This window comes from Myxocyprinus asiaticus, chromosome 17 (assembly GCF_019703515.2).
Source record: "Myxocyprinus asiaticus isolate MX2 ecotype Aquarium Trade chromosome 17, UBuf_Myxa_2, whole genome shotgun sequence".
Classification (NCBI taxonomy): domain Eukaryota; kingdom Metazoa; phylum Chordata; class Actinopteri; order Cypriniformes; family Catostomidae; genus Myxocyprinus; species Myxocyprinus asiaticus.
The window spans coordinates 47,517,974-47,545,047 of NC_059360.1; the positions used below are offsets into that span (position 1 = coordinate 47,517,974).

The 27,074-nt window shown below is 36.7% G+C and overlaps 2 protein-coding genes across 3 annotated transcripts; one reads left to right on the forward strand and one right to left on the reverse strand.

The window, feature by feature from the left end:
• Nucleotides 1–346: 346 nt before the first annotated feature.
• LOC127455238 (G-protein coupled receptor 4-like) lies at nt 347–10,420 on the forward strand. 2 transcript variants are annotated; one of them, XM_051722952.1, is made up of 3 exons: nt 347–469; nt 3,215–3,653; nt 10,289–10,420. In XM_051722952.1, exons 2-3 carry the CDS (start codon nt 3,225–3,227, stop codon nt 10,325–10,327), a joined length of 468 nt encoding a protein of 155 aa, XP_051578912.1. In that variant the 5' UTR covers nt 347–469; nt 3,215–3,224; the 3' UTR covers nt 10,328–10,420. The 2 variants fall into 2 exon arrangements, with proteins under 2 accessions (XP_051578912.1, XP_051578911.1); XM_051722951.1 differs by lacking the exon at nt 10,289–10,420 and having other exon boundaries at nt 3,215–6,140.
• LOC127455260 (potassium channel subfamily K member 10-like) lies at nt 10,291–26,471 on the reverse strand. Its single transcript, XM_051722993.1, has 7 exons — nt 26,417–26,471; nt 22,790–23,199; nt 16,156–16,273; nt 15,475–15,635; nt 13,146–13,338; nt 12,128–12,270; nt 10,291–10,878 (listed from the first exon to the last, which is right to left on the reverse strand). The coding sequence occupies exons 1-7, from the start codon at nt 26,469–26,471 to the stop codon at nt 10,291–10,293; spliced, it is 1,668 nt and encodes a 555-aa protein (XP_051578953.1).
• Between the last annotated feature and the right edge of the window lie 603 nt (nt 26,472–27,074).

Sequence of the window (27,074 nt, forward strand, 5' to 3'; positions counted from 1 at the left end):
TTACCATAGATTAATTCTAATGATCTTATCTGTTGTACTATAACAAGCTTGCAAAACCTGTTATCTGAGCATCATCAGTGGTTTCTGAGCGATGCACAACATGAGTCAAAAATGCTAGTTGCTTTATTTATAGAGTAAATTAAAGGAATGATTGTGTTGCTGCAAACCTGCATGACTTTCTTTCTTACGTGGAACACAAACGAAGATTGTGATGTGTTGTTTTTTGTGAAACTAAACCACATTAAACTGAATTTATCCTTGTAGTGGCATTTTGCCAACATGTGCAGTCTGTTTCACAAGTTCTTCTGGTCTATGTTCACTGAAGTTTACGTCACGGCAGACAAGGAAGTGATGTTTTTCCTTTCATGTGGAGGAGTTGCAATGAACAGTTCCTTAATTTATAGTGCTGTATTGATCATAGTTTGTCATTTTGTCATATAAACAGATTCTTGAATCGTCTGCTCTTATGGTAAGTTTGAATTTCATCACAGATTTTTCATCTTTAGCATGTGGGCCTTTATGCATTAAAATGTTCCTTTTCTTGCTCATTTCTTACAAATTTCAGAGCAGTGTTGCATTTATCAACAAGTGCTGTTTTGTGATAGATTTTATGTTGTCCTTGCAACAGATTTTTATTTTTTTATTTTGATAATAAATCTGTTGAAATTAAAATTCATCCAAAAATGAAAATTCTGTCATCATTTACTCACCCTCATGTTAAAACGCAATGATAGTCGCAATGTTAATGCTTCTCCATACAATGAAAGTGACTGCCCAGACAGCACACGTACCTCTCTAAGATGTCTGTTTAAGAGCGTTTCATCTGGAAAGCATCACAATCTACTTAACATCTGCTGAACATCTTAAAAAGTCCAGATTTAAAAAACGTTCATAAAGGTCTCAAAGACATCTGCTGCTACAGGTTTTCTGTAGCCATATGATAGTTTTGTGTGAGGAGCAGAGCCAAAATTTAGGTTTCAAATCTCATTTGTGTTCACATATATTTAAATATGGTGCGTCAAGACAGGGGCGGACTGGGAAGAGAAATCGGCGCTGGATTTGAAATAAAAACCGACAAAAAGTTGTTGGGGGGGTTTCAGCCTCATCGCATAGCCAGCCCACCGGGAAAAGTCCCGGTTCTCCCAATGCCCAGTCCGCCTCTGCATCAAGACGTTTGATGTAAATTAAACCACACACCACTGGTTTGCATATGTCTTATAACCCTTATAGGACACGTACATCAACCAGATATTTATTTGATGTGTGTGTTTGCATCTGGAAGATATATTTTTTACGTTATTTGTAGAGCTGTCAATTTGACACGTTTATTCAGTACAATTAATTATATAAAAAATAGTGCGTTAAAAAATTAACACAATTAATCAAGTCCCCGGATTGTAATAAGGAAGATTCCAGAGCAATTCAAGCTTGAAGTACCACCTGTTTTCTTCAGGGGGCAGTAAGCGAAACTCGCTGTATACGCAATGCACAGCTTATACAGAGAACAACCCAACCTTTCAGCAGACAGCACAACACGAGGACGCATTCTTGCATTCAAAACACAGCTTGATGGAGTGCAAATCTGAATTTAGGGATCTCAAGACGTGTTTTTCTAAGTATTAAACTTTGTTTAACTTGACAGCGACCTAAAAACTGTATGTTTATGACATGACAGAACCAAAGTGAGATGCTCTAAAAGCGTCCGTCTGACACAGGTGTACATTGTTTCGTCCTTATACAAGACCTTATAAAACATCTTGGATTGACTGACAAATTCAATTGCAAAATGGATTGCTGTGAACTGTAGGCCAATGATTGGCTTATATTCAATAATATGCAAATAAACAATATATTGCATTCTAAAGCCACATTTTGTATTGTCTTATCAATGCTTAATTCCTCTACCACAATAATTGAATGCATTTTAATTAACTGAATAATATTTATATATATATATATATATATATATATATATATATATATATATATATTATTTGTAATTATTTAAATATAACTAATTATAATTATTTCATCATTATATATTGAATTATTGTTATTTTAGGGGCTTTCTCAGTAAATATTTATATATGCGATTAATTGTGATTAATTAGATTAATTAATCGGCACATCATATAATTAATTTGATAAAAAAATGTATCGATTGACAGCCCTAGTTATTTGCTCATCTGCAATACGTCTATAGCAGATGTCTTTAGACATTTATGATTTAGAAAGTTTGTAAATCAGATATTTTTAGCAGATGTTAATTAGATTGTGATGCTTTCCAGATGAAAAGATCTAAAACAGAGATGTACGTGTGCTATCTGGGACTACAGTACACCAGGTTTGAATGTGTGAAAACGCAAAAGAGATTTACGCACAAGCCCGTAAATAATCAGTTTAAGCGAATATAACTTAAATTTCAGCCTGTTTGTCACATAAAGCTATCAAATGGCTTTAAAAAACATTGAATATCGTGCACAAGTCTCGTGGACTAGACCTAGACCGACATATCGGTTTTACCGATTAATCGGTGCCGATAGTTGCTTTTTGGAACTATCGGTTATCGGTAAAAACTATGTCGATAGTTGCCGATAGTTTTTTAATCATTTCCTCATTTCAAAATAAGAGTCCCCAATGTGTTTCGGGCTTGTTTATGCTTAAAAGTCCCATGTTATACACCAAATCTTAATTTTTTCTGGTTATTATTGGGATTTTGGTTGAACAAAAAACTGCATCTGGGATTTTAGTCAGTTTGGACTCTTTATCTTTGTCCTCCCTTGAAAAGAAATATATATATATATATATATATATATATATATATATATATATATATTCTTTAAATCAATTTTAATAAAGATCAGCCGATTTATTGGTTAACGGCCTTTCCCACCACCTTAGTTATCAGTATCTGCAAAATCTATTATCGGTCAACCTCTAATATGGACTACTTAAATGCTGTTAATTTTTCCATTTTAGAGCTTGACGCAGCATCCGTTTACTTTCGTTGAATGGAAAAGAGCAATGCTAAACATATCCTTTTGTGTTCCACGGTAGATAGAAAGTCACAGGTTTGGATGATGAGTAAATGATGATGCAGTTTATTTTTTGTGTCAACTGCTCTCTTGCTATTTTACTATTAAATTTGAAAGGTAAAACTGAAAGGAAAAGCACACCATAAACACTGATATTTATCCCCTCTTGTACGAACTAGCTGCCTTAAGATGAACGTAACTACAGCATGGACGACTACCCCCAGCACGCATGATCCAGAGGATTGCTACCAGTCTGCACATCTAGAGAAGAAGCTTTTCATAGCCCTACACCTGACAGTGATTCTGATCGGCACCCCGTCCAACCTTTTCTTCCTGTATGTGTCGTGCCAGCACATCCGCAATAAGAATGAACTGGGTGTCTATTTGTTTAATTTGGCCCTCTCGGATCTCCTATTCATCATGTGTTTGCCCGTGTGGATTCAGTTTACGCTTTATGATAAATGGCTTTACAGCAGTACCGTGTGCACCGCCTGCATCTTCCTGCTTTTCACAAACTTCTACATGAGTGCCATACTGCTGTGCTGCATTGCTGTGGATCGCTATTTAGCTGTGGTTCACCCGCTCAAGTTTTGCACCTTCAGGAAACGCCAGACTGCAGTCAGTATTAGCATTGCCGCTTGGATTTTTATCATTATATTCAATGCAATCACTGTAATGCTAAGCAGCGTCTATGATGAAAATAATTCTGTTTGCTTGGACATATTTCCTTTGCAAAAAACGCAACACTTGGTCAACATTGCTCGATTTGTTGTGGGTTTCTTTGTCCCTGCGTTGGTGGCGGGCTTCTGTTATTGGCAAATCTGTCTTGAAGTGAGGAGAAATCAAGCTCTTGTGTTGATGGAACGTCGCCGTGTGTTTAAACTTTTAGGAAGTGTTCTACTGACGCTCTACCTCTGTTTTGGTCCTGTGCACATCATGATGATTTTAAGAGTTTTACTGGAGCAGTGTCCATATCCAAACTGGCTCTTTATCAGCTATAAGCTCAGCATCATGCTCTCGATGCTCAATTGTCTGGCTGATCCGCTCCTCTACTGCTTCACGAGCAGAACGGGACGAGATAGCGCCTCAAATGTGTTACTCTTTCTCAGGAGAACATGGAAGAGAGAAAATCAGTGAGAAATGGTAATGCAAAATGACCAAATCCCTAGGACTGGTTAATGTACTTTACCTCACAAAAGTTTTGACTTGACAAACTGAAGAGCTGCACCGCCATTCATAAACAACAAAGTGTTTTATGCAACATTGCAAAGTTTAGGGCTAGACTGAAACTATGAAATTAAATCACAGCATGCAAAGTGGTGTTGCATAGTGTTTAATGGGTCAGTTCACCCAAAAGTAAAACTTTTGCCATTGTTTGCTCACCCTCATATTGTTTGATGCATATGATTTTCTCTCTTTTGTGGAATACAAACGGAGATATTGCTAGAATGTTCACATGCACATATTCAAACCTGCCACATAATTTTCAGTTACGAAATTAATTTCAAATTAACCAAAGCTTCAAAGAAGTAATGCAATAAAATATAATTAAGAGAAAAATTTGGGGGCCTGGGTAGCTCAGCGAGTATTGCCGCTGACTATCACCCCTGGAGTCGCGAGTTTGAATTCAGGGCGTGCTGAGTGACTCCAGCCAGGTCTCCTAAGCAACCAAATTGGCCCGGTTGCTAGGGAGGGTAGAGTCACATGGGGTATTCTCTTCGTGGTCACGATTAGTGGTTCTCGCTCTCAGTGGGGCATGTGGTAAGTTGTGCGTGGATCGTGGAGAGTAGCATGAGTCTCCACATGCTGTGAGTCTCCGCGGTGTCATGCACAACGAGTCACGTGATAAGATGCACGGATTGACGGTCTCGGAAGCGGAGGCATCTGAGACTTGTCCTCCGCTGCCTGGATTGAGGTGAGTAACCGCGCCACCACAAGGACCTACTAAGTAGTGGGAATTGGGCATACCAAATTGGGAGAATAGGGGATAAAACAATTTTTTTAAAAAAAAGAATGGGATGGATTTTGTTATTTTAATTGTTCAAATGCGTATATTCAAACGTGCCATATCATGTTCAGTTGCGAGCTAAATAATTAATAAGCCAAAGTTTCAAAGAAATAATGCAATTAAAATATAAGTTTTAAATGAATAAAATAAGAAGAATTGGAATTAATTATAGTTATTTTTATGGCTATGACTACGCAATGATATGAAAACTTTTTGCCCACTGATTTCAACCAAAAACTATAGGCCATCAGATAGGCCACTTCATCAGATCACTGTTTTGCTCAGGAATTATGTTTTAAAAATGTCCAAAGAGGTACAAAAGCTATTTTATTGTTCTAACAGGAAATAGTTTTCATTGAACATTGACTGTCAAAATTTTAAGAGAGCCAAGATGAAAGAGTGGTGGTGTAGTAGACTAAAGCACATAACTGGTAATCAGAAGGTTGCTGGTTCGATCCCCACAGCCACCACCATTGTGTCCTTGAGCAAGGCACTTAACTCCAGGTTGCTCCAGGGGGATTGGCCCTGTAATAAGGGCACTGTAAATTGCTTTGGATAAAAGTGTCTGCCAAATGCGTAAATGTAAGATAAGCACAAGATAAAATAAATGATATCACAACTGATGTTGTAAAAACAAAAAAGGGTTATTTTGCACTTCTAAAATATTTTTCATATTATGCATTACACACTGAACAAAAATATTATAAACTTTATACAATGCAATAAATTTACGTAATTATTTATAAATAAACCATTAGTTTTTCATATCAGAATTTTCATGCTTATGACGGATATGCCTGTTGTTTTAATTAGCCAATAATCGATAAATATCGGTGGCCGATACAACGGTGAATCCCTAGCAATGACCATCTTAACTTACACTTACGAAAAGCCTAATTATGCCATTTTGAGAAATGGAAACAGTCCTGTATGTCAACAGAAATTCCTGTCTTTGTCAAAAAAGAGAAATTAACTTCAAAGTTTTATTTTCATCCTTGCTGTCTGAATATTTTACACAAAAATATTAAATCTATTTAAAGAGAAAATCTGTATCATGTGTTATACGTTACACTCAAGCAAAAAAATAAAAAAATAATAATAATAATTATTATTATTTATATATATATATATATATATATATATATATATATATATATATATATATATATATATATATATATATATATATAAAGCATATTTTTAAGATTTATACATTCGAAATTGAAATTGAAAATGAAACATTATTTTTTCAGTGTGTATAGTTATGTCCAACTTTACAACATTGACTTGCCTCTTGATATAAATTAAAATTCAACAGCTCTTTTTTATAACATGTAAATATAGCATAATCTATGTTATTACATACTTATTTCTTTAACAGCTGAGAAGAGTTTGTGCTGTTCATTGTGATCATAGTGACAAAAACAGAAGCATGTGGCTTTCAAGAATTCAGGAAACATCAAACCACAATCTAAAATTATGACCAGCATATGGGCTTATGAGATTAAGATGAAATAATCAACTAAAATGCCATTTTCTTTGTAAAGATAAAACTTACACTTTTTTTTTTTTTTTTTTTTTTTTTTTTTACAAATTTTTATTTTCATAACAAACTTTAAATATAATTGTGTAATGTTTAACAAAATGTAATTAATAAAACTTAAAATATTTCTTTTTTGTTATTATTATTATTATTAAATATTACTCAATTCAATTTGCTGGAATTTTTTTATGAAATTCAAATGTGTAAATCTTAAAATTCTTTTTTGGAGTGTATCCTTATTGTGCCATGGTAACTAAAGAATACTGCATCTTGACTTCAGTTAATTTTGTTAACTATAAATCTAACATAAATAAAAAAGTAGCGGTGGATAATATCAGTTACATCAGTTTTATCGTAGTAACAAGAACATTTTTAGTTGGTCATATTACATTTGGAATTGACTACATTTTAAATACATGTTGAAATCACGTAACTGGTTTGATAGTTGTAAAGGTCATAATTTATATATTAATATGCAGTAACACTCACCACCTTTTGATTTAAACATAGTTATGAGGTCACAACATTTGCTCACATGTTCAGGAAACCAAAGATTGCTTTGAAACATCTGCACACATCCTCTACCATTCCCGACAGCTTCATCAAAAACATGCTGAGAAACATGATATAGTGATGGATGATATCATGGCCCTACAACATGTTGGTTGTAAACATGTCTGTGTCCACTAGCAGAGTTTTTACTGATGGATTTAAATAAGATTTCTAAATACACACTCAACAAGGATCAAACACTCCATCTGCCTGCTTCATAACATGTATGTACAAAATCATGTTTAGTGTATCAGAATGAGAACGGTATGAACATAGACTGGGCAAGACTACATTGAGTAAACATTAGTGTAAGGAAATGAAGGTGTGAAGTTGAGATACAAAAATAAAAGTGAACAGGATCTAGATACTCACACTTCAAAGCTGGTTTGTTTGTTCCAGTGTTGCAGATGTGAAATTATATGACTCATGTTCTACAAGTCGAGAAATTGTGCACAGGGAAAAGTTAAATTAAACTAAAATGATGATGGTGGTATATGCAAATTATGTGGCAAATTCAACTGCCCCTGGTAAACAACAAATGCATTTAACATTTAATTTCAAGAACTATATCAAATGTTTGAGGGGGAAAAAAATAGAATTTGGGGGCATTTTTGTAATTGTTGGTGGCATTTTTAATCTGAGCCCCCTTTAATTTCTGACCCTGATACTTCTAAAATATATGAAAATACTTTTAACTTTTGCATGCTTTTTATTTAATTTTGTAATTTTGGACCCACTTTAAATTAAGTGTCTTCAACTACTGTGTACATAAAGGGATAGTTCAACCAAAAATGAAAATTCTCTCATCATTTACTCATCCTCATGCCATCCCAGATGTGTATGACTTTCTTTCTTCTGCTGAACACAAATGAAGATTTTTCGAAGAATACCTCAGCTCTGTTGGTCCATACAATGTGAGTGAATGGGTGCCAACATTTTGAAGCTCCAAAAGTACATTAAGGCAATATAAAATTAATTAATATGTTAAATATATATCTTCAAATGTGATATGATAGGTGTTGCTAAGAAACAGATCAATATTTTAGTAAATTTTTACTATCAATCTCCACTTTCACTTTCACATTCATCTTTTTTTGTTTTTGCCGATTCGCATTCTTCACGCGTATTGCCACCTACTGGCCAGGGAGGAGAATCTATAGTTAAAAATGACTTAAATATTGATCATCCACACCTATCATATGACTTCAGAAGACATGAATTTAACCACTGAAGTCTTATGGATTACTTTTATGTGCTTTTTGGATCTTCACAATTTTGGTGCTTTGGAACTTCACAAATTCACAATGCTATAATCATGAGCACTGTAACAGATTCCCATGTGATGTTACAGTTCAACGGCACCATATTTAACATCCTGACCGCCTTACTGAGGACATGCACTGTAAATGAGCCAATGGGAACTCAACCCATATGACCAATCCACCACCTTCCATCAGCTACAAAGTGGAGGTTACTTCAGCCTTGGAGACATCCATCGTCTGGTTTCATTAAACAGCTGACAGCTGCGCTCCAGTTCTGCTGACATGACTCATTTGTCCATGATAGAGCAGATAAGAGTCTTCTGAAGCACACTAACAGAAGTATGTGACCTCAGCTCTGTATTAAGTGAGCAATCGAATTTCGAATCCATCTGTAATTGATTGAAACACAGCCGACTCAACAAGAGGGAGTCAGACATTATAAGCCGGGAGTCAGACATCACAAGCTTTGTTTGCACAGAGTCATCTCACACGAAGGTGCTCATGTTGTGCAACCATTGGTTGCTAGGGTGTTCTACATGGTTGCTAGGTGGTTGCTTACTGCCCCAAGTCAAAAGTCTCTATGATATTCTGGCTCGGATCCCTCCTCCAATGTAAGTCTCTGAGATAGTTCACCCATTTTATTGTAGTAAAAATTGTAGTGCAACATCTGTGTATGATAAATCAATATTTGCTTGAAAAAATGTTAAATGCCCAAATGAAACATCTGGGTCATTAATGGCCACACAGTGAAATGACAACCACATTTCATGATTTATTTTCCAAAAGGCACTCGTTACATTCCATGAAATGTTTGCACAACCATTCATGTGACGGAGAGCATGGCAATATTTTAATGCTGTTGAGATGTAACAGTAAATGTGAGGAGGTTTCCCCAGCCTAAATTGGGCGGTGGGGGTGTGAGTCTCCGCGGTGTCATGCACAATGAGTCAAGTGATAAGATGCGCGGATTGACGGTCTCAGAAGCGGAGGCAACTGAGACTTGTCCTCCACCACCCGGATTGAGGTGAGTAACCGCGCCACCACGAGGACCTACTAAGTTGTGGGAATTGGGCATTCCAAATTGGGGATAAAAGGGGATAAAAATGACAAATAAATAAAAAACTGACATAATCAAAAGATTGTTGAGGACATCCCCTAAATTCTTTCAACCAAACCTAAAACTGTCTCCGATAAATTAATCGTCGATACAGGTTCATGTTTTTCCTCCTTGAACATCCTTCATACATCACAGACTTATTTGAGAGTCTGAAGAGGCGGCAAGTTTTGCAAAGCTGCTATTGAAAACAGCAAAAGCAGTCTAGAAAGTCTCTATCTGTCATTATAAAAAATATGAAGATCATTTATTTTATGGTGATGCCAGTCTGTATTCCTTGTCGTCTCTGTGTCCTTTCACATTTTTGGCAAGTAGGAAATTGTTATCATTTGGGCACATTGAATATCAACTGCAGGTCATTGTAGTGAGAGCCAAAGCAGACTAAATAAAAAAGGCACAATTTCCACCTGTCATCATTTACACACACTCATGTCATTCCAAACCTCTATAAGAAACACAGGTCATACGGGTTCACAGGGCCAGTGCTAGGATGCAATCTTTGGTTGGGCACTTGAATGTTCACTTGTATTGTTTTTCCATCAGTCAGGGGGCGAAGTAGCCCTTGATTGTTTTGCTGTCAGCCAGGGCAGGGGCATCAGAAGTTTCTCAAGGCAAATCAAGGGGGAGCAATGTCCCCTCAGCCCCCCCTTAAACCCGGCCATGCTGGTTCAGAACAACATGAGTGTGAGAAAATGACAAAATTAACTCTGATGTTTTCTATCTAATCCTATGGTTGATGTCATTTTTTCCTCTCTTGTTCTTTGGTTTGTACAGGTTCAAAACTGTTCTGCTGTTTGGGTTTCTTCAGAATAGTGAGGTAAACATGTGAAGCTCGTGTTTGCCTCCTTTCCCATCTTCTGCTCCTCCACCTCCTCTTCCTCCTCCTCCTTCTCCTCTCTCCTCTCCTCGCACAGCGTGACATTACTGCTGTTACTGCTGAGAACTTCACCAGCTCTGCTCGCATCTTCTGGAATATTCCTCCGGAGGTCTTTGCTCTTGTTGCGTTTGGTCAGTTTGGTGAGCGAGCCGAAGCGGTTGAAGATGTTTTCCTCGGAGGTTGTCTGCTGTCCGCTGTGTTCGACTTTGAGTCGCAGGTTGTTCAGTTTAGTGTCGATACTCTCCTGCGAGGAGGTCTTGAAGCGTCCAGCGTCCAGACTAGCGAAGACGGCTCGTTTATCAGCTGACAGCATGTCTAGCGAGTGAGCGCGCTGCTCTAGACCCAAACACCGGCGCTCCATGCTGCGGATGGTGGCCGCTCTTTGAAGTTTGTCGTGGATCTCGCCGCTGAGGCGTCGGCGTGTCTCGCGGAATTCTGCACGAACATTTGCCTTCCATTCAGCCGCGTGAGCCTTAAACCCGCCAACCTGTGAAATTAAATCAATGAAGTTACACAACAGCAGGCCAATATATGCTCACTATATTATCTAGATAATTGTGCTGGCAATATCACATATATTTTAACTCTATTGCCCCCTTGAGTTCTGACGTTTGTTACTGCCACAGTAACACAAGAACGCACGTTATGTACTGTATGTTCATTGGTAATATGTTGGCCAAGCTTTTGCATCTGCACACGCATACTTGCATGACATATGTTTCTGGCCTAACATCTCCTTTTCTCCACATACAAAAGAATGTCAAATGGTTTTGGAACAAGTTATGACAAAATATTCATGTGCTAAAAGAATTTTCATCAATTTGGAGTTGTGCCCACACCTCTTTAGTATTCCTCAGTCTATCTGTTATAAATAGTGCAAAAAAATTTTTTTTATAATAGTTTAAGTACCAAAAGTGTACAGTATAGGGTCCTTAGAGACCCGAGGTATGTAAAAGTGTCTGTTTTTTTTTGTTTTGTTTTTTTGCGGCACCTCTATAAATTATAATTTTATGATTATTTCATATCTATATAAGTTTACTATCACTAGATATCTATTTTTTTGTTTATTATAAGATAAATTAGTGCTCTATTCATACAAATAAAAACTATATCACATTGATTTTCTGTGCAACAATGAATTAGCAACAGTGGTGGATTATCAGTAATCCATATCCATGTACACATACATATTAAACATGCTTTTTCTTACTAAAGGTGGCACTTTTGTTTCAGTGATTGACTTGATTTACATTTGAAATTGCTATATGATGACGAAACAACATGGAAGTAAACTATAGCAAGTTTAACATATGAACAGTTTGATATGATTATTGTCATTTGGGTGTACTAATGAAATTATTTATGTTGTGATTATGTGTACTTTAGGTGTAGCTGATGTGTAGATTATGTGCTATGTGTGGCTCAAATATGTATTCGACAGCCAGTTGCGTCTCATAAAATTACAGTGTTAAAATAATGAATCCTGTTCTAGATTTGTCCTGATTTGTTGCATTTTCTCTTTGATATATGAAAAATAAAACATCAAAATGTATTAAAATATATTTAATTTTATTATTTTCTAATTGTCACTATCTGGGCATTTTGTAGATCCATTTTTGATAGATATACATGCTGAGTCTCTAAAGAGTGTTGGTGAAATTCCCATGAATTTAAGGGTTAAAATAGGCCGTGAACTTCAATTTAGTGTTAGACAATGTGTATTAGGCGTTTCATACCTCTTCTTTAGTTTTCTTGGAGAGAACCCTGAGCCAGTCTCCAATCATGCTGAGAACTGCTGCAAAATATGCCAGACCAACCAAAATCCAGAACCAAACCAGAGGCTTGTACCATTTCATGTATTCGATTTTTCGATCCCCACCTACAAAAAAATGGTATATCTTAAAGAGTGTACAAAAAAGCGAGAGTAAATCTATTGGTTGAAACAGAATATTAACATGGACAAAACTGTTTCTCATAGAGGTCGACCGATAGTGGATTTTGCCGTTACCCATAACCAAGGTGGTGGAAAAGGCTGATAACTGATTATTCGGCCGATAGTTTTAGAAAAAAATCATAGTCGATTTAACTACCCAACCCCAACCTAACATAACCCTTACAATGACATGTACAGACATAGGGGCTACAAGAGTCCAAAATTAGTCAAATCCCAGATGCAGTTTACTGTTCAACCAATATCCCAATAATAACCATTAAAAGAATAACTATTAACAAGCCTGAAACACACCTTTGGCTCCGTTACCATGCTCTATATTTAAGTATTTACCAAATTAAGCCTTTTATAGCCTATATACTCACCCAATGTTTGTATTTATTTTTTTGCATACCCTCGCTTCAATTTAGAACACTTGATTATCTAATCAAAATATGCATTGAAGTGAGGATAAAAACATGGTTGAACATGGTCAATGATGAAAGATTTAGATAAAGCAAATCCCTACGTGTCTAAAGCCCGCTGTTATACTATAGAACCAAGCTGTACTAACTACAAAATCATCCAGCACTGGCCACAGAGGAACACAGAATAGTAAAGAAAAACTATCGGCAACTATCGGCACAGATTTTTGCCGATATATAAAAAAAAAAAAAAAAAAAAAAATGAATTGGTAAGACCGATATATCGGTCTACCTATAGTTTCTCGCATTGGCAGAAAAAAAGTAATTTCATTCATCGCAGTTTTTTGAACACATTCATGAATATGAGCTGTTTTTCGAACACGTCATTTTTCCACATACCTGCTACATAATCTCCAATGCCGACAGTCGTGAGAGTGATGACGACGAAGTAAATGGCTTCTAGAGTACTCCATCCCTCAATGTGTTTAAAGATCACTGCTGGAATGGTGACAAACACGATACAACCAGCCAGAATGAAGAGAATGGTGGAGGTAACACGGATTTTAGTCTGGCTGATTTGCTTGTGTTTTTGCTTAAGAGGATGAATAACAAAAGAAATGTTAGGATTCATTTTAAGACAGATTTTTACATTTTGAAGAAAAATGTAATGGTGTTTGCCAGTGCAAAACATGCCACCAGAATGGGTGTTGTGGCTTGTTACCAGGGCAATGCTGTGCAGTTGCTAAGGTTGTCAGAATGTTTTTTAACATTAGTTGGTGTTCTGAATGGTTGCTAGGTGGTTGCTTAATTGCCCAAGTCAAAAGAGTTTCTATGTTATAGGGTTAGGTTAGAGTTAGGTTAGTTTCTTCAACTTCGGGCACTTTTAACACTTTGGATTTCTAGAAAGTCTTTTAAAAAAAAAATTCACACTCTTGCTAGTTGGTTTAATTTGTTTACTAACAATGTCCAACAGTGTATGCACATGTATCAAAGAGGATTTATGCCATTTTTGTCATTAGAGTTCTCACCACAGTGTCATTTCCAGCACATCTCAGATTCTGTATTGTGTTCAATAGAATTATGTGCTGGAAATGACGTTGATAGAAATTACATTTTTTATTTCACTCTTTGTTTAGATGTTTCATAGTTTTAAACATGTAATATTAGGTATTTTTTTTATCATTTTTACAACAGTACAACAAAAAATTAAACAGTAAAATATATACATGAAAGGTTAAATAAATGGTGAAGGCATAGTAAAAAGTTTTGGTCCCACTTAATATTAGATATCTTTAACTACTATGTACTTACATTAAAATACATACAATACAATGTACTTATTGTGTTTATACATGTTATTCTGCAAAATTCTCACAAGATTCAGGTTGAGGTACGGGTAGGTTTAGGAGTAGGGTTAGGATTAGGGTTAGGGTTTATGTTTAGGTTTTGGTTTAGGATTAGGATTAGTATTAGGATTGGGGTTTAGGTTTAGGGTTTAGGAGTGGGGTTAGGGTTAGAGTTAGGGTTAAGGTTTAGGTTTAGAGTTAGTGTTTGGGTTTAGGGTTTAGGGTTTATGTTTCGGTTTTGGTTTAGGATTAGGATTATAACTAGAATTAGGGTTAGGATTGGGGTTTAGGCTTTAGGAGTAGGGTTAGGGTTAGGGTTAATTTTAAGGTTTAGGTTTAGGGTTAGTGTTTGGGTTTAGGGTTTATGTTTATGCTTTGGTTTAGGATTAGGTTTAGGGTTAGGGTTAGGATTGGGCTTTAGGGTTTAGGAGTAGGGTTAGGGTTAGGGTTAATTTTAAGGTTTAGGTTTAGGGTTAGGGTTAGGGTTTGGGTTTAGGGTTTAGGGTTTCTGCTTAGGTTTTGGTTTAGGATTAGGATTAATATTAGGATTAGGGTTAGGGTTAGGATTGGGGTTTAGGGTTTTAGGAGTAGGGTTAGGGTTAGGGTTAATTTTAAGGTTTAGGTTTAGGTTTAGGTTTAGGTTTAGGGTTAGTGTTTGGGTTTGGGGTTTATGTTTAGGTTTTGGTTTAGGATTAGGATTAATATTAGGATTAGGGTTAGGGTTAGGATTGGGGTTTAGGCTTTAGGAGTAGGGTTAGGTTTAGGGTTAAAGTTTATAGTTTGTGTTTGGGTTTAGGGTTTAGGAGTAGGGTTAGGGTTAGGTTAGGGTTTAGGATTTAGGGTTAGGGTTAAGGGTTAGAGGTTAGGTTAACGGTGTAGCTACTGTTGTAATTGAATGCACGTACATTAAATGTTAGTACAATGCAACAACACATATGTACATAATAAGTACATTGTAGCAAATTATTAAGTACATAGTAATTAAAGATACTTAATATAACTGGGTCAGTTTCAGACCTTCATATCACAAAATGAAAAAAAAATCGGAAATCTGTTAGTCTAATTAATAATCAACCCTTGGTACATTTTGCCTGAAGTTTAAAAAACACCCATATATACAGTATAAAGGATGTTTTATCACTTAGAAAATGTTATTTTATTGCTTGGAGTACAGCACAATTAAAATCACTAACCTTAATTATTAGCAATAGTAATAGTGATGATTGCAAAGTTGTATAAACGTATAAACTGAATATAGACTGAATAATGATATTGAACAGTATGTTATATTTTATTGTTAAGAAAAAATTCTTTCTTTGAAAAATCCATTGACTGTCTTCAGTAGAATATTCCCCCCCCCCCCCCCGAAACACTGAACTCACCCTGAAGATTTTTTCCACTTTTAGTATACTCTTCATAAACATGGTCCCCAGTTGATCACCAATCCCCGCCAACAGGAAGCCGAACAGAGGGATGCCAAATATGGCGTAGAGGATGCAGAAAATCTTCCCGCCCTCAGTGCTGGGGGCGATGTTGCCGTAGCCTATAGATGTGGGTGGAAGGCAAGAGGATATTTAATCCTTCTACAGCAAACCCATGAGACATCACTCCCATCCATCCCCGCAATTAACAACATTCACAGATAAAGAGGGAAAAAATTGTGGGTTGCACTGAGAGAACATGACGGATTGCTGGACAAAGGATAAGTTAGTAGGACAACAAACTAAGCACATTCTTTTAGAAGAGTATTGAATGTATTCTGCATTTTATGTTCATGCAGGCAGATCAGTAGAAAATAAGAGTAAACTTGTAAACTCTACTGTAACAGTATGTTGGGTTTGTCAAGTGTGGAGGATGTGAACTATATACTGCATTACTGTATTTGCAAGAAAAGGAGTTTAATATTGTCTAGAATACATTTTCGGTCTGACTGAACCATACGAGATATTAATGCATTATTGTACTTGATTTTATTACAAATGGCACCCACAAATGCATTGAACAATAATCTTAAAACATTGGCATGCTTTATGATGATGATTATGAAGGTTATTTCATTGCACCTATTGTGGTGATGACAGTTCCAGCGAAGAAGAAAGCGCTGGCGAGATCCCAGTGACTGGAGTTATAGGACGTGTCTCCAATGGGACTCACTCCAGCACTGACCGCATCTACTGCATACTGGGAAAGGATGTGAAAAGATGAAGAAATTGATTCGAACAACCATTTGAAAGCATAAAACAATCGCTAGAAAATAGTATTGCCAAAAAGGCTTCGAAGTATGTGAAGTAAGTAAAGTCTGAACACCAAGATCTAACCCTAACCTTAAACATTTTCGTTAAATGAATAAAAATAAAAACACAAACTAAAATGCATTTTCACGACTCCCAAACAAACTAAAAGAAAATAAAAATGTCTACGGGGTAAAATTAGCTCTTTTTGATACATGGTAAATTATAAAACTTGAAACCTTTACCGATCATCTGCATTAAAAATGAAAAAGACACTAGATAGCTTAACCTCGTGCGACCCCGCATACATATGCTTTGACATTGTATTTTGGCTTCGCTTTACGCAATGCATAATTTAAATTAATTTAAACCAACTGATCTCAGTTCAGTACAGTCTGAGCTGTCAGTAAAGGGTTAAACTTTAGACGTACAGAGTGATGTGACCAAACAACATGGCGCCGATCACAGCGGAGTTTTTCTTTGGTTGAAACGCCAACAAAACTACATCTGGTAAGAAACCTAATTAAGTTTTTACATTGAAACCTGTTTGAGCAAAAAGATTAGAGTCTCTAGTTTCATCCGATATGCCATTTTTAATATTTGAGAGCTTTATTGCGAAACGCCACACTGATAACCACAATATACACTAATGTGTACTTTAGCACATTTTTTATTTAGAAATCCTGTTTTTTTCTGTGCATTATCACACTGAGAATAAATGGGTTCATCAAAAAGCTGAACAATGTTGCTTTCAGAGGCTTTATATGGAGTTAGTATGAAAATAAGGTGCATTTCAAACTGTTCTGAGACCAGTGCAGACAGACAGCACACTGGAGGTTAAGTCATTCACTAAATAGGGAGCAAGGGAGCATCCTATAGCTCTCTATGCAGTTAAGTGCATTCACTCCTAAAATATGACCAAAAGTTCAGTTTCAGGCTGCAGATGATGTTTGGATCACTCAACATGTTTGGCAGACATGTGACAATGATAATCAGTACATAGATTCAGAATTTATAATGTATCATTTTATTTTAACATGATTGACAGTGATTGGATGATGCTGGACATTACTTTAAATCAGAGTTAATTATGCTAATTTCTGTTGTCATGTCTTAACATCTCAAAAACATGAATAATCAACACTCCTGGAAACATAAGAAACTATTTGATGAGAAAAAAATCGTACTTTCTATAGCTTGATATTATTTAAAATTTCACAACTTAGTCCTGCTGTCCACATACTGTATGTGGACATACATTTTTAGGAAAACTACCTTTTTTTGTTGTTGTTGGCATGTTTATTAGGTGCTACTAGTCACAAATAAAAAAGAGAAATGGAAAATACACACAGCAGTCACGCTCGGGTCTCAGCAGGTTAAATTATACCAGTCAACACAACTTTGCAGCCTTAAAATATTAAAACTAAAATAAAAAACGAAATAAACTGAAACTAGAAAATGCAGAAAAAACTCAAACTAACAATTATAGAGTGAAAACTAAAACTAAAATCTTGGCGGAGACTGAGACGCCATTTTTTGGTGCATTATGTTTATTATTGTGGCATCATTCATTTCAGATTTACCTACCCCTAAAAAGCACGCAAAAACAAAACAAACGGTTTGCGGTAATTCAGAGCGTTTTCGAAACACTCCGTTTTTGGTGGAGGCACATGCCTATCCAGTGTGGATGAGAGGCGTAAACGTAGAAAAATAAATGTTTTCAAACTGAAAATTGTATGTGTGGATGTGGCCTCAGTCCGAAAAAGATGGACCAGAATATAATGTACTGTATACTATGCAGATAATCACAAGTTTGACATTTTGTGTGCATTGTGTTTGCCATTTGAGATCGTTTTAAAACATCCAGTTTGTGTTGATTTTGAAGAATGGTTCTACCAGACATACCAAGAAACATGCAAATACAGACCTCACAGAATATTCTGAATATTGTTTCATTTAGTTTGGTAATGGTATCGAACTAACAAGGATCACGTCAAAACAACAGTCTTGGCCAAGCTTGTTTTTATAGAGTTATTTCCTAACTGGGCATGTCATCCCTGTACAATGTCAGCCGATCTAAGAACTAAAGGACGCTCAACTCCGAAAGTTATTTCACAGAAAGCCTTGATTGTCATTTTGCTGTTATTACCTGATACAAGCTGCCCACTGCTCTGTGTCTCTAACCCTTAAAAACCTGCATTGAAAAAAAAACGTCTGGCAATAATTAGATCACATTTTGTGACTCAAACTAGTTAGGGAATAAATAGGTTAAATGAATACACACAGCATGCATGATTTGCGGTATCATTAATGTCTAAACCACAAACGGTCCAGGATGAGTTACACATGATTTGTTCAGTTTGGTAACCTTTTGTATGAGCAAAAGTCTTAGCCAGTAGCATTGTGATATACTGTATTTAAAACAGCAATTTTCTCTGAGTAATATTTCATCTGTTCCAGTAGGAGTTGCCAAGTGAGTCACGTCTGCTCAAAGCCAAGAACAACAACAGTCAGCTTGTCAACATGACTGACACAACATGCAGCTAATTCTGGAGATATTAAATGTGCCAAAGGCTTTTGAAGACACTTTTAAGTCACTAAGACCAGTCTGTACTCACCCCTCCTGTTGTTGACAAAAAACTTTGTTTTGAAACCAGTTGCAGTGCGTGACTTTATCGAGGTGGCATAACATTGTGAAAGACAAAATCTCTTTAATGTCATGTGTTTCTTCAAGATACTTTTGCTTCTGTGTCCTGCTTGATGGATTTTTCACATGAGAAAAAGACAAATGTATAGAAATAATTTTCACTCAATAAATATTGAAATGGTTCATGTTTATTTCACTCTTTCTTTGGATAATCATTGTTTTAAAAGTAATATTTTTATTATTATTTTTTATAATGGATTTTTATAGTTTAATTGAAAGTCTGGATCTGGGACAAGGCTAAAACAGTCAAATATGTGCATAAAAGGTATTTGAAAAGTACCAACAAATAAATGAAGGCCTGGTAAAAAGTTGCCAATTTAGTTGAGACCTTCATATATAAATAAAATAAATTTAAAAAAATCAAATCTGACCCTAGCAATTGCACATGTGTCTCCTCTAGAGTGTCTAGAGTAATCTCAACAATGTCTCAAATTGAGGGCCTGGGTAGCTCAGCGAGTATTGACGCTGACTACCACAACTGGAGTCGTGAGTTCGAATCCAGAGCGTGCTGAGTGACTCCAGCCAGGTCTCCTAAGCAACCAAATTGGCCCGGTTGCTAGGGTGGGAAGAGTCACATGGGGTAACCTCCTCGTGATCGCTATAATGTGGTTCTTGCTCTCGGTGGGGCATGTGGTGAGTTGTGCGTGGATGCTGAGGAGAATAGCGTGAAGCCTCCACATGCGCTATGTCTCCGTGGCAACGCGCTCAACAAGCCACGTGATAAGATGCGCGGATTGACGGTCTCAGACGCGGAGGAAACTGAGATTCATCCTCCGCCACACGGATTGAGGCAAGTCACTACGCCACCTGGGTAGCTCAGTGGTAAAAGACGCTGGCTACCACCCCTGGAGTTTGCTAGTTGGAATCCAGGGCGTGCTGAGTGACTCCAGCCAGGTCTCCTAAGCAACCAAATTGGCCCAGTTGCTAGGAAGGGTAGAGTCACATGGGGTAACCTCCTCGTGGTCGCTATAATGTGGTTCGTTCTCGGTGCGGTGCGTGGTGAGTCGTGAGTGGATGCCGCGGTGGATGTCGTGAAGCCTCCACACACGCTATGTCTCTGTGGCAACGTGCTCAACAAGCCACGTGATAAGATGCGTGGATTGACGGTCTCAGATGTGGAGGCAACTCCGCCACCCAGATTGAGGCAAATCACTACGCAACCATGAGGACTTAGAGCGTATTGGGAATTGGGCATTCCAAATTGGGTGAAAAAATCCTTCTCATATAGATCAAATGGTGTTTTAATAGCAAAACTTGTTTTTGTTGTTTTTACAAAAAACAAAACATTTTAAAGGTGAATCTAAATGCCTGAAAGAAGCTACGCTACTAACCCTGTCAAGAACAAGTCCCAAGTCATCACCCCAAAAAGAAAAATTATATTTGTATATAATTATTAGGCTGGGTATTGATACAGATTCCCTGATTTGATTTGATTCTAATTCACAAGCTCTCAATTAAATTCATTTCCTTTCAATTAGATTCAATTCCAACTCGATACAAATTCATTTGGGAGACCTTAACAGAAACAAAAATGATATTAAAGAGACTATGGATTGCATGGATCTTGTCTTTGGACACACATTACGCAGAATGAGTCAAACCAAAAGCAAACGCTGTTTTAACATAAACCATGTGGACTATGAGGAGGTCTGAGAGTCTTCAGCAGGGATTCACTCTGTCTACGGTGGACCAAACAATGAATAATTGATTTCCTTGGGAGTCTATTCCCTGGAATGCCATATCGAAGGGGCCATCCCAGCACTCCTAGCTGGAAATAGACAATTTATGTTTTGGCAAGTGCTTATTACTAGATGTGGGGCACACTTCGGGTAGTAAAAGATGCTTGTGTGACTGAAATGGGGAAGAAATTAAGATGGATGTGCACATGAGTATCACACATCTAAGATCTGCCCACTCATGCATGTGTTATTGTCAGGTTAGTTAACTCCAGCATTTACTGGGTCAAACAGCAACTCAAGCTCAGAATAGCATACTACTATACTACTATTTTTTGTTGTTTGCTGTATTTATACTCTGTGTAGTGTGCATACTTTCTGTATGCATGGGATACCTAAATGACCTACTTTATTTGCCTAAATGTGTCCCCTTCTTGACTCATTATTTGATCGGACTGCCACAAGTTAAGACAATTTTAATCAAATCACTGGATAAAAAGTGCAAAATGACCATTTTTATGTCAGAAATGATAACTGAAGTTCGTACTTACGATGTGATTTGCGTTCAAGTGACTTTAGTTGGAAAGAACCAACCCGTTTTGCAACTGCATATTTCTTTCTCTCTTTTTCACTTACTAGCGAAGGCGGGAAGCTTTTTTTGCAACAGTAGAACAAAATGAAGCGCAAAGCCATGCATTAGATGTGTAATAAATGCTTTATCTATCTATTTTGTCAAACTAGTGTGGCCACGTTGTATAATGATGAGAAATGTAGACTGTTGCAAACTCTTGTCACTGCATAAACCAGCAAAATGAGTCTAATTTTCATCATTATTTTCAAGCTTTATCGTTATTCTTCAGTAACAGTACAAAAAATGCATGCAAACTAAACTGCACAGACAAAAACGTAAAGTAAAACTGAATTATTACCAATAACAATTCCTAAATTGACAAGCCCCCAACTCGGCAAGTCGGGGCTCAAAGAAAATCTAGAGTTTCCCACTCTTAATTATGACTTTGTGGTGGCGTTGATGTGCATCAAACTCGTAAAATAAGATCAGTCTGACATGACTCGAATGCACCATTAGGCTGAGTTCAGAATGGCATACTACCATACTACTATTACAAGTATAGTAAGAGTAGTATGGTAGTATGCCATTCCGAACGAAGCGGCAATACGCTTTTTTACTGCACATTGTATACTGCACATTTAGCGTTTTTTATTTGTGGGCAGATGTGGACACACCCGCTGAATTAACATGCAACATAATGAGGATATGAGACAACAGTTTGACTCTTTGTTACATTTATCACATTATGTACTCATGCATATACTAGTTTTTTAAACAGTAGGAAGTATACATATTATGCAGCGAGCAGTAAGCATATGTATGTAATGGTAAAGTGTGCTAAGTATGTTTCCTCCACTTCTTATATAACAGAAATATCATCCACCCTTCCAGTTATTCCCTTGTTGACTATGTAGGAAGGCAAAAAATCAATGCAAACCTTTAATTGATTGGAACATATTTCTTTCTTGTTATATGTGAGATACAGTATGTGTTGTCTTTGCTGAGAGGTATAACAGTTATGTAACATATACTGCTGCTAAATTATCACATTAAACAAAATTCTGCCTTCAGTTTATGTAAAGCGCTGGCACAAACCAGGGCTGATAATCCGGCATGATGCCCAGAGGGATCACATGTCTGTCTTGGGATGATTGATCAATTAGCTCAATGCTGGTGGAGGAACGGCAGAAGAGATGTTTGGTTGAGGAGCTCACAGGAAGGGTGTTGCTGATGCCACCATCACTGGAAAAGCTTAATTGGTCTTTAGACATCCAATGATGTCAGCAGTTTCCTAAGAAAGCTCTTTCAAATGAAATGTGCTTTAAGTGTCAATTTCCGGATTTTGAACCCTTCCTAATGCTAAATAAGTCAGAGAAAGAAACAAGAAACTACATAGACCATTAAGGCTTATTTACATTGTGATATTATTTAATCTTATTATTATTAAGCATTGGTCACTCATAAATGGAGCTGAATATCACTCAGTCTGAACCACAGATTTCTGTAGCTTACCTTAATAAGGGCCTCAAGCTCTGCTGAGGAAACACAGGGGTTCCTCTGGAGAAACAAGGCCTTCTCTTGTGTGATGGTGTCTTTCTGGTTGTTCTCGAAGGGTTGCTCCAGTGCACGGAACGCCAGACCGCCACACACCAGGTACACCACTACCACTACAAACACGGCCAGAACCGTCTTCCATTTCATGACAGAGTGAAGAGCAGAACCATCCGCTCCAGAATCCAACCCGGTGACCATGCTGGCGGAGCGTGAGGAGATGGAGAGGCGCGGAAGTACACAGTGGCCGTTAGCTCTGCCGTCGCAGCCCATTGGGTTCTGCATGGTGGCTACGCTGGCTTGAACCAAACTGGACTGAACCACAACGGGCTGGACCTTCTTTGGAGGGACTATGGTTGTCTGAACAGCCACTGAAAACAGAGACAGACAGACAGATCAAGAAGATTTGTGCACTGTTTCGAGGTATGGGTGATTTGGGGGCGAGGTAATGGTAAGAATTTGATGAGAAATGTTTAAGTTCATACTGAGATCTCTGACTTTTGATGGGAGACTTTGGTATATTGAGCAAATCGGAGCACAGTGTGAGATATTGAGATCTCTTATGAAATTCTAGAGGAGACACATGTGAGATTACTGGGGTCTTTTTCTCAGGAAAAACATCCGAGATGCAGGAGACTTCAGCAAAAGTCTATATTTGTTCTCCATTTGCTGTCTAGGAGAAACAATTGAAATATTAAAGAGATTTCATTTGTGGTTTTCCTATTGGAATTTTGCACCTTTGTTTTTTAAAAATCATGTTTTATGGAAGCCCTGAACCGCAAGGTGAAAAAAAAATTACCAGGTGAAAACTATTTTATTTTAAGTGTCTTAGTGGCTTCCTGAGCCTATGTCCTACAAAAAACAACAAAACAACAACAAACAAACAAACAAAAAAAAAAGATCTGCAATTTTTTTCTCTGATTTTTTTTTTTTTTCTCTGATTTTCTTTTTTACATTTATGGAAAATCTTAAAACTAGTATACTAGTAGCATTTGTATTTTATTTTTTCTATTAAAATGATCTGCAAACCCAGTAAACACATAAGATTTCACTGTTAAACAATGCACTTCAAATAAAATAAATGTGTTCACGGTTTTACAGAAAGCTGAGATATGGGAGACATTGTATGTGAAAGCAGTGTTATAATACCCACTGTAAAAATGAAAATCATTCAAATCAGTCTAAAAAAATTAATCTTGATGAATATTTAGAACTTTCTCTTTCTTTTGAGTTCATGAAACTGACGCCTTTTAAGTAACCTGAACTGTTTTATTGTTTTGAGTTTAATTAACTTACATTTTTTTTGTTTGGTAAACTCAAATTGGGCAGAGGATTTCATGTTCCCAGCATGCTTTGTATGGGACTCGATAGGGAAAGTAAATGTTAAAATTAATTGTTATTTTATGTGTTTTTGCAACATGAATGCAAAGGGGGAAACTTGCTAGTGTGTAATGTTTTGATATGTTGCCATTTAAAAGAGTGTCTGTTATGTTGGAGTTTTGGGGGTCACCCAAAATAAGCTTGAGCTTATTTTGAGGACCGATACCAAGTGTTTATCTATCTTACTGCTTTATCCATTATTAAGCAAGTCACTATTCAGACTTAAATTGAATAAAGTGGTGAATATTGAAGAATAAAGTGATGGAAATAACTGATTTGTGCAGCAAAAAATAAATAAATAAATAACTGGTGGTTTACTCAAAATTTTAAGTTAAGTGCCATCAAAATATATGAGTTAGCTTACTCAATTTTTCAAGTTAAGAGCAATTAGCATGCATAAGCAGAACAAAATCAAAACCTGACAATTCCACGAACTTAAATTTGGAATTTATTAACTTAAAAAAAATTTATGTAGCTGATTACCTCAAATGTTTTGAGTTCTGCTAACTTATTCGGGTTTACAGTGCAGGCCATTAGTGGTATGATTTATTAACGCTTAAATGTTCTCGTTACCTTCGGAGAACCATTTAATCTAATTGTCTGGTTAAGCAACAGCTTGTAACAGGTTATGATTTCACTGCACAGTGCATTTATTCTTGTCATCTATTTATTGTTATTGTTCCATCTTATCTTAACATACTCCATCAGTCTGATTTACTCTGCCCAGCACACAATTACACACACTGAACATTGTGTTGTATTGCATATTGTACAAAGGGGGTAAAATGTCAAAATGTCCAAAAAGATCACAATTGAAAATGCATTTTGTTTTTGCATTTTTTTCCACTAAATACAAAACATTTCAAAACAATGTATGTTATCATCATAGCATTTTGACTGAAAATGTAAAGTAGTTTTTTTCAGTGTGGTCTCAGACTTTTAGACCTCGTTGAATATCCTTAAATAATTAATACGTTTACTATTTACAATACAAACCATTGAATGTAATGTTATAGGGATTGCCGTGCACTATGAGTGAAACTACATGGCCAGTAAACCTGAACTGATTCTGATTCTAAATGTGGTGAATATGACGCAATTATCTTAATGAAGTCCATTAATTAATGGTTACGCTGACACATAAGTTGACAAATGGATTGTACAATATAATTGAGAGCACCGTGGCAGTTCAGCGAGAGGACAAAGCCAAGGAGGCGTCCATATTGAGAATCATGAATACATTCACGTGAGTGCAGCTGTGTGCAGTCACCCCATTAAAAGAGAATGAGCCCTGCTATTGTGGGGGCTCTGTGGGCGGAGCCTGTGAGTCAGAATGATGTAATGCCAAAATCACCACATTATTTATGCAGACTCCACCCCTCACCATGCTTCAGTGCAATGATTCACAGCCCCTTTGCAAATTGAAGAAAATATTGCTATTTATTTATTTATTTATTTTCAAAGAGCGCATACTATCTTAGAATAAGTGACTCTAAATAGATGGTTCTGTTATGGCATATTCGGAACCCTTAAAAGGTTTCATATAGAACCATTTACTATAGAAAGTTTGAATTAAAACACCTGGGTTCTTTGTAACCAGATCAAAGGTATAGGAAAACATTTTAATATTCCGAACAGGTTGATGCAATAGTAATATAGTGGTCGAACCACTTCCAAACATAAATTATATTAGAATAAGGAAAAAATGTAAACATATAAATTGATTTTTAATCTAGCTTTGACATTGATTCAAGAAATTGAACATGCATGTTTGTTAGTATGTCAGCATATGTCTTTTAGTGAGTCATGTGTGCATATGTCTCTATGTGGATTTTTTCACGCAAACGTTATTTTTTAGACTTATCAAGTTCTTATAGACTTAAGAGATGATATAACAGATATAAAGGTTTCTGCTTTCATTGATTGCATAATTGCTACACTATGATATTTCCTAAAGCAAGCCAAGCATTTTAATGTTTCCATCAAACCTCATTCTTGTCTCATTGTTTGACTACATGCTCCTAATATTCTTAAACACAAAACAAACTATACAAGTTGATAATTATGAGGTTAGATCATTTCATGAAATAGCTATAATAACACAGTAATAATCTATTACACCAAACTGTAACTCTGCACTGATTAAATGTCTCATTCAACATATAAGTAAGCAAAACTGAAAATAAAATAAAAACTGACACAACTAACCTTGCTCCAGGTCCCAGTTCACCTGTTTCCTTGGATTTTCCACTGGGAATTTCATGATGTTCCCGTCGCCCCAGAAGGGTGTTTCTATATTAATGTATAAATAAAGCTTTCCAAACTATGTTTACACAAACTGACCAAATTAGTTTACATTTTCGCTTCTTTTTTGTTTTGCCGCTCCTTTAAAATGCGCAAAAGGTTAACGCGCGTTGTGCGCGGTGGTACCCGATGATGCTGAGGGATGCGCGAGCACGCCTTATTCTCTCTCTATCTCTCTCTCGCTCTCTTCATTACACATCAATATGGACCACCCAACCCATCACACACATTTCACTTACACCCTGTCAGCACTTAAAGAAATCAAAGAAACCAAAGACATCCTTGAAATCACGACAACACTGGGAGCGCGTGATAAAATTGCACGTAAATCGGTTTGTTCGCCCACTTTCCTTTGTTTCAGTTTCTCATCCTTTGTGTCTTGTCTCCTTCATGCATTCACTCATAAAATAGCCGTTCTGTTATTATCGTTGCGTTATAATCAAGCAGATGTGATCGTGTAATATTTTATGAGGTTGATATATTGACGGTAAATACTCACTGGTTTTCACGGTTATCCGGTGGCACGCGCTGGAGAGCCGGTTGGCACATGGAGAGCAGGTGC

Bases quoted from the DNA above. Each gene is read 5' to 3' on its own strand.
- LOC127455260 (XM_051722993.1), bottom strand. From the start codon at position 26,471: ATGAAATTCCCAGTGGAAAATCCAAGGAAACAGGTGAACTGGGACCTG. The intron at 13,339-15,474 runs GTGAGTTCAGTG...CATCCTCTTAAG, and splicing joins AAGTGGAAAAAATCTTCAGG to CAAAAACACAAGCAAATCAG. The intron at 12,271-13,145 runs GTATGTGGAAAA...ATTTTTTTGTAG, and splicing joins CATTGGAGATTATGTAGCAG to GTGGGGATCGAAAAATCGAA.
- LOC127455238 (XM_051722951.1), top strand. From the start codon at position 3,225: ATGAACGTAACTACAGCATGGACGACTACCCCCAGCACGCATGATCCA.